Source organism: Aquarana catesbeiana, linkage group LG06 (genome assembly GCF_042186555.1).
Source record: "Aquarana catesbeiana isolate 2022-GZ linkage group LG06, ASM4218655v1, whole genome shotgun sequence".
NCBI classification, from domain to species: Eukaryota; Metazoa; Chordata; class Amphibia; order Anura; family Ranidae; genus Aquarana; species Aquarana catesbeiana.
In genome coordinates, this window is record NC_133329.1 from 389,624,150 (window position 1) to 389,632,625 (window position 8,476).

General features: G+C 47.5%; 1 protein-coding gene across 1 annotated transcript in view; it reads right to left on the reverse strand.

The window, feature by feature from the left end:
• Window positions 1-7,958, reverse strand: part of GMPPA (GDP-mannose pyrophosphorylase A) — a 37,029-nt gene extending 29,071 nt beyond the window's left edge. The window contains exons 1-5 of the mRNA XM_073634314.1: window positions 7,854-7,958; window positions 6,100-6,149; window positions 3,929-4,026; window positions 1,900-2,003; window positions 1,425-1,617 (exon numbers count right to left, since the gene is read on the reverse strand). Of these exons, the coding sequence (XP_073490415.1) occupies window positions 1,425-1,617; window positions 1,900-2,003; window positions 3,929-4,026; window positions 6,100-6,139 (435 nt within the window). The 5' untranslated portion in view covers window positions 6,140-6,149; window positions 7,854-7,958. The remainder of the gene's footprint in view (window positions 1-1,424; window positions 1,618-1,899; window positions 2,004-3,928; window positions 4,027-6,099; window positions 6,150-7,853) is intronic.
• Between the last annotated feature and the right edge of the window lie 518 nt (window positions 7,959-8,476).

Here is an 8,476-nt window from a genome sequence, read left to right on the forward strand (position 1 = left end):
CTGCAGGCATCATCCCGGTACTGTTTTTTAGAGCCGGCGATCGGCTATCCAGTTATAACAACCAATGTGGCTAAAAGCCGCTCGGCTGTTATACCGGAGGAGCAGCCGCTCTTACCGGGCCTCCCGATGACCAATCGGCCGCCTCCGGTGGCTGGGGTCGGACTGGAACGAAGCTTCCCGTTTACTCGGCTGCCAATGGTGCCGGTTTTAAAAAAAAAAAACTGTACAATATCGCCGTTTTCGGCGATCTGAATACTTTGAAGTGCAAAGGAGGGATCGGGGGTCTTTTAGACCCCCGATCCCTCCATAAAGAGTACCTGTCACCACCTATTACTGTCACAAGGGATGCAATAAAAGTCATCAAAAATTTATAAATCTAAAATAAATAAAAAAATGTAAAGGGCCCCCGTCCCCGCAAGCTCGCGCAGCAAAGAAAACGCACACGGAAGTCGCGCCCGCATATGTAATCGGTGTTCAAATCACATGTAAGGTATCGCTGCGGTCGTCAGAGCGAGAGCAATAATTCTAGGATTAGACCTCCTCTGTAACTTTAACCTGGTAACCGTAAAAAAAAAAAAAAAAATTTAAAAGCGTCGCCTATGGAGATTTTTAGGTACCGTAGTTTGTCGCCATTCCACGAGTGCCTGCAGTTAAAAAAGCGTGACATGTTTGGTATCTATTTACTCGGCGTAACATCATCTTTCACATTATACAAAAAAATTAGGGCTAACTTTACGGTTTGTTTTTTTTAAAAATTCATGAAAGTGTCCCTTTTCCCAAAAAGTTGCGTTTAAAACACCTCTGCACAAATACCGTGTGACATAAAATATTGCAACAATCACCATTTTATTTTTTAAATTCTCTGCTAAAAAAAAAAAAAAAAAAAAAAAAAAAAAAAAATTATATACATATATATATATATATATATATATATATACATATACATATATATATATATATATATATATATATATATATATATATATATATATATATATATATATATATATATATATATATATATATATATAGTTTGGGGGCTCCAAGTAATTTTCTAGCAAAAAAATACGGATTTTAACTTGTAAACCCCAAATTTCAAAAATAGGCGTAGTCATTAAAGGGTTAAGGTGGTAATTAAACTCATTTGGTGTCTTATCTGGATTTAATTAGCCTCAGAAACTGTGTAATTCATATGGGTTTAAAAGAGATGGCTTGGGGAATGCATGAAGGTATAAAATCTTGAGCCTTTAGAGCCACTTTATTGTTTTATAGCAGCTCTGAAGAGAGATTGAGCTAAGCAGACAGTTTCTGCCATCACTGTATAGGGAAAGTGAAAATAGAATTTGCATGGTCAATATACTTTTTACACTATATAATACAATTTCTACAAATATAGGATGTTTTGTACCAGCAGCCCCTCTTACCGTTGTCCCCAGCATGATGTAACTGTTTGTGTTTTCATGCTGTTTCCGGAACTCCAACATCTGTAGGAGAGGGAACTCCGAGCACACATCTGCATTCATGACAAAGAACGCCTGTGGCCCGCCGGAGAGGATCTGGTCCCGGAAGTGATAGATGCCGCCACCAGTGCCCAGAGCTGAATATTCCTGAAGGTACCTGGAACAAAGAACACATGTCCATACCATGAGTCGGCAAAGAGATTTCAGTTATGAACAGGGAGACCCAGACACAATAGAAATGTTATTCTCGAAGGAGTATTACCCGAAAATGGATGGGAAATTCAGCATTTAAAAAAGGGTGCATCATACTTTACTTTGTGGCTATCCATTTCCAAAGAGCTTCTACCTAGTTCCATAGAAGTAAATCCTAAATATGGTTAATCATTTACAGATCTGCAAACAAAATACAATTAATTTATAAAAGCGAATGAATGCTCACCGGATAGCGACTTTAAACTCCTGCTGTGCTGTGACCAGGAAACGACTGAGAGCTTCATTTGGCTGGTAAAACCCGATCAGGAGGATCTCCTTCAGATTGGGCACCTGCAGAGGAAGGATAACAGGTCTGAGCAAATACTTCACTACAGTTGTAGGAAGGAACTGGCCACATAACCTACCAGCTCAGGTCATTTGTTTTTCTATAAAATCAATGCAGCAATGCGACACCTTCTTCCTACAGTGGCTTAATGGTTAGCACTTCTGCCTTGCAGCACCGGGGGCCTTGGTTCAAATCCTGGATAGGAAACTGTCTGCATGTTCTCCCTGTGGTTGCATGGGCTTCCCTCGACTACTCCGGTTCATTCCCCCTCTCCAAAGACATGCTGGTAGGTTATTTGCCTCCAGGTTATAAAACTGGCCCTAGTATGTTTGATAGGGACCTTAGATTGCAAGCAGCTTGAGAACAGGGACCGATTTTTTGGGACACCTGCCTTTACACACACATGAACTTTAATGGCATCCCAGTCTTAGTCCATCGGGTTCAATATTGAGTTGGTCCACCCTTTGCAGCTATAACAGCTTCAACTCTTCTGGGTAGGCCGTCTACAAGGTTTAGGAGTGTGTCTATGGGAATGTTTGACCATTCTTCCAGAAGCGCATTTGTGAGGTCAGACACGGATGTTGGACAAGAAGGCCTGGCTCGCAGTCTCCGCTCTAATTGTTCTAATCGGGTTGAGGTCAGCACTCTGTGCAGGCCAGTCAAGTTTCTCCACCCCAAACTCGCTCATCCATGTCTTTATGGACTTTGCTTTGTGCACTGGTGCTCAGTCATGCTGGAACAGGAAGGGGCCATCCCCAAACTGTTCCCACAAAGTCGGGAACATGAAATAGTCCAAAATGTCTTGGTATGCTGACGCCTTAAGTGCTCAGTCTGTGGCCCTCCAGCTGTTGCGGAACTACAAATCCCATCATGCCTCTGCCTTCTGGAGTCATGCTTGTTTAACTGACAGCCTTGCAATGCCTCATGGAACTCTTAGTTCTGCAACAGCCTGACGGCCACAGGTTTAGCACATATCCCTTAAGAGTTCCCTTCACTGGAACTAAGGGGCCAAGCCCAACCCCTGAAAAACATCCCCACACCATAATCCCCCCTCCACCAAATGATTTTCTACCAGTGCACAAAGCAAGGTTCATAAAGACATGGATGACCGAGTTTGGTGTGGAGGAACTTGACTGGCCTACACGGAGTCCTGACCTCAACCCGATTAGAACAATTAGAGCTGAGACTGCGAGCCAGGCCTTCTTGTCCAACATCAGTGCCTGACCTCACAAATGCGCTTCTGGAAGAATGAACAAACATTCCCATAGACACACTCCTAAACCTTGTGGACAGCCTTCAGACTAAGACTGGGATGCCATTAAAGTTCATGTGTGTGTAAAGGTAGACGTTCCAATGCCTTTGGTAATATACTCTAGAGATAGAGATGATAGATAAATAGAGATATCTATACACACACACACACACACACACAAACACACACAGAATGTAACGTATAAATCTGTAATATAATAAAAAGAGAACAGACCTAATGCCCACAATGCAATGGTCCCACATCAGGGAGGCAGGAAAGGGACCATCTATACCTAAACAAATTCTGATTCATAATTTTTTGGGGGGTCTTACACATAATAAATGGAAAATATGTGCTGAAAGATTTTGCTGTCCAACAGTTTTTTCACTTGTGAAGTTTTCAACAGGTTCACTATTTCAGTGTTCACTAGAGAAACAAAAAAGTGTCTGTGGACTTGTATCAACCAAACAGAAGTTAGCATTCACGCTTAAACTTGCACTAGACAAAACGCTAGGGATGGGGTGAAGTTATACTTTCTTGGTGCCAACATGGCGGCATACTACCACATGTATGCTGCCAAGAATTGGCTCCAGGAAATGAAAAATATGGTAAATGAATACAATTTTCGGTTTTATTCTGGGTTCAATGGAGATCAGTTGTCTGTTACTAGAACATCACCTTGCTGCAGGCCTCGATGTGATGCTGTAACATTGGAACTCCAGCCACAGGAAACAAAGGTTTAGGGACCTCGAAAGACAAAGGTCGAAACCTGGTACCTAAAAAAGAAAAAAAAGACAGCACATTGGTTAAACCTTTTCTCTCAAAAACAAAACGTGGGCTTCCGTACACAATCATTGAGAGTCTGGGTATAGCTTGGAAAACCAATTACAGGAATAAGTATCAGGGAAGCACACACTTCACTAGCTGCACATGTGTATGAGGACATCTTGTTCAAAGAAATCTGAAATCCCTGAGACTGCTACTGAGGACCGCCATCTTGTTTGTGATGTCAGCAACCCCAACAGACTAACAGCTGTTACTCAAGTGACACGCTATAATAGCCTTTCTCAATCTTTATACCCCAGAGGAACCCTTAAAATAATTTTCAGGTCTCAGGGAACCTCTAAGATTAGTCCATCAGGGATCATTGGGAAGAACACCCCTTACCCTGGCGGCCAGTGGGAAGGACGCCCCTTACATTGGCGGCCAGTGGGAAGGACGCCCCTTACATTGGCGGCCAGTGGGAAGGACGCCCCTTACATTGGCGGCCAGTGGGAAGGACGCCCCTTACATTGGCGGCCAGTGGGAAGGACGCCCCTTACATTGGCGGCCAGTGGGAAGGACGCCCCTTACATTGGCGGCCAGTGGGAATAAAGCCCTCATAGTCATACTGCTTTTGCTGTGCCAAGTCATGTTGGACTAGGAACTATGCAGATTTCATCAAGATGGAGGGTCAGTTAGACACAGTTTGAGAAACCCCTAACAAGAATATGGCTACACTGTAGTATTTCTCTTCACTACCACCCACAGCTACAATAAAGGTTATTTAGAGAGGGGATGGACAAAAGTAGCTGGGCCAGCACTGAGACACTCCTACAAGAGGAGAGGGCTATGGTATGCTTGGAAGCAGGGTGCTGCGCTAGGATGCTTATGCCCCGTACACACGGTCGGACTTTGTTCGGACATTCCGACAACAAAATCCATGGATTTTTTCCGACGGATGTTGGCTCAAACTTGTCTTGCATACACACGGTCGCACAAAGTTGTCGGAAAATCCGATCGTTCTGAACGCGGTGACGTAAAACACGTACGTCTGGACTATAAACGGGGCAGTGGCCAATAGCTTTCATCTCTTTATTTATTCTGAGCATGCGTGGCACTTTGTCCGTCGAAATTGTGTACACACGATCGGAATTTCTGACAACGGATTTTGTGGTTGGAAAATTTTATCTCCTGCTCTCCAACTTTGTGTGTCAGAAAATCCGATGGAAAATGTCCGATGGAGCCCACACACGGTCGGAATTTCCGACAACACGCTCCGATCGGACATTTTCCATCGGAAAATCCGACCGTGTGTACGGGGCATTACACTGCTAAAATAGTCACAATTTCCAGCAGGTTCAAAAGGCACATTGCAAGAGCGTAAAAAAAAAAAAAAAAGTATGGAAAGAAAAAATACTAGACGTATACATTTAAAAAAAAAAAATGCTGCCGTGTGGAGGCTTCCTATCTAGCAGGCACAGTACAGGTTTGTTTTAAAGCTGCTTCATTAATAGCTTAACAACTACATTGCACTGTCTTAGCTATATGATGTCTCAGTTATACAGAGTCTTGTGTCCACGATTGACCTGCTATTACTGTCATAGAAATAGTTCAGACTAAATGACATCACACAGGAAATGGTACATCCGAGTATTGCAGAGAAACTGGATACATGATATCCACACCTGTGAATTTATCTTTTTTCATATATCCAGTTCTGCCACCACAAAAATATTCCTCTATTGTTTGAAAATGTCAGTTACAGAAATAAGAAGCAACCTGACACTAATCAGATGTACTCAAATAAACCAGCAAAATAGAGCATGGAGAACACAGATCTAAAATGATACCAAACAAACAATTTCCTTCATATTTGTGGAAAATATTGCAGCCAACTGAAGGGAAAGCTGGAGGTCAGATTTAATGACTTTTAACACAGAGGTGTAACTCAATCTGTAGATGTATGCGGCCAGCTTGGGCCCCCAAAAAAAACAGCAATTACAAACTGGCAGTATCTGGTAGGAATCTGATCCGCCAACAATCCCACCTACAGGACCTTCGAGAGAAGTGATGTGGTGAAGACTCACCCTTCTGGGGACCTCCAATCAGGATGACTGCTTTCAACATTTCTGCAAATCTAGAGACACAAAACATCAGTAAATGAGACAAGTGACCAACTCAACAATACGATGACAGGTGGAGTGATGAGTGTTTAGAACAGGGATATGCAATTAGCGGACCTCCAGCTGTTGCAGAACTACAAGTCCCATGAGGCATAGCAATACTCTGACAGCCACAAGCATGACACCCAGAGGCAGAGGCATGATGGGACTTGTAGTTTTGCAACAGCTGGAGGTTCGCTAATTGCATATCCCTGGTTTAGAAGCTCCGACATGCTTTTTTACTGTTACAAGCAAAGTAATAATGGTCAGGAGAGGAAGGTGCACATGGTACAATACAAAATAAAGCCCAATCTCCCCTTCCAAAACATCCAGGGATTGGGGAGGCTTCCCCTTGGGGGTGTTGAGATTCCTAAAGGGACATGGGGAAGGCTCTTCCTTTAGGTGAGGACCTACCAGGGACTGGAGGGGTGGGAGGACTGGAGGGCTCACCTTCTGGTTAAGGACCTACCAGAGACTGGGGGGGTGAAAGGGCTTCTGAGAACATAGCAAAGACTAGAGGAGGGAGGAAGAGGGGGGGGGGCTCTCAGACTCTGGGGGGGGAGGAAGAGGGGGGGGGCTCTCAGACTCTGGGGGGGGAGGAAGAGGGGGGGGGCTCTCAGACTCTGGGGGGGGGGAGGAAGAGGGGGAGGCTCTCAGACTCTGGGGGGGGGGAGGAAGAGGGGGAGGCTCTCAGACTCTGGGGGGGGGGAGGAAGAGGGGGGGGCTCTCAGACTCTGGGGGGGGAGGAAGAGGGGGGGCGCTCAGACTCTGGGGGGGGAGGAAGAGGGGGGGGCGCTCAGACTCTGGGGGGGGAGGAAGAGGGGGGGCGCTCAGACTCTGGGGGGGGAGGAAGAGGGGGGGGCGCTCAGACTCTGGGGGGGGAGGAAGAGGGGGGGGCGCTCAGACTCTGGGGGGGGAGGAAGAGGGGGGGGCGCTCAGACTCTGGGGGGGGAGGAAGAGGGGGGGGCGCTCAGACTCTGGGGGGGGAGGAAGAGGGGGGGGGCGCTCAGACTCTGGGGGGGGAGGAAGAGGGGGGGGCTCTCAGACTCTGGGGGGGGAGGAAGAGGGGGGGGGCGCTCAGACTCTGGGGGGGGAGGAAGAGGGGGGGGCGCTCAGACTCTGGGGGGGGAGGAAGAGGGGGGGGCGCTCAGACTCTGGGGGGGGAGGAAGAGGGGGGGGCGCTCAGACTCTGGGGGGGGAGGAAGAGGGGGGGGGCGCTCAGACTCTGGGGGGGGGAGGAAGAGGGGGGGGCGCTCAGACTCTGGGGGGGGAGGAAGAGGGGGGGGCGCTCAGACTCTGGGGGGGGAGGAAGAGGGGGGGGCTCTCAGACTCTGGGGGGGGGGGAAGAGGGGGGGGCTCTCAGACTCTGGGGGGGGGGGAGGAAGAGGGGGGCTCTCAGACTCTGGGGGGGAGGAAGAGGGGGGGGCTCTCAGACTCTGGGGGGGGGGGGAGCAGGGAAGGCCCCCCTGGTGGGTGATCTCGGTGTAGCTACAAAGCAGAGCTCAGTGACACCTCCAGCCAGGCCTGTCATCCTCCATACGCTGTAGATGAACTACAAGTCCCAGCCTGTCCTGTCTGCGCTCAGTCCATGGAGAGGGGTCACACTGAGTGTTTGCAGTCACACAGCCAGGCTGTCTCCCCCAATACAATGACAGTAAGCAGCAAACTGCAGCTCTCACCTGATTCTTCTTCTCTTCCACTTCCTCCTCTGTGGCTCCCTGTGGCACGTCAGCACCGCGAAGCATGCCGGAAGTTGTAGTTTGCTGGCTGGAAGGTTCCTGATTGGCAGACCGGAGTCAGGTGGCCCTGTCTATACAGGGCGGGACCCCTGGTAACTAAGGTAACCGAGAACCGGTTTGTTTGGAAGCGAAGTTTAGCGTAATGTAGAATAGAATGGAGATCATGTGACGGGGCTCCTCCCTTCCTCGGTCACCTGATTCGCCTCCCTAGCCAGTGCCAGCCTCGCACAGCTACCGGGGGGAGGAGTCAGTGAGTACACACCTCCGGCTGACTGCTTTGTGATTGGCCTGCATATGTGACCTGGACCATTCCAATTTGGGATATAGGGATGCTTTTGATCGAGTAAGGGAGGGTTCTAACACCTGTCAGTTTTCTTTTTTATTGCCATCAGTGCGCCTTTGAGGAAATATCACTTCCTGTCCCATAATCAAAACAGGAAGGAAGGGACTTCTTGGCTGTCACTAGAACTAGTGTCCCCGTTGGATGATTTCCCTTCTATTCCTGTTATGGTGACAACACAAATTTTGGGATTCTCTCTCTCTCTCTCTCTTGGTGATAACAG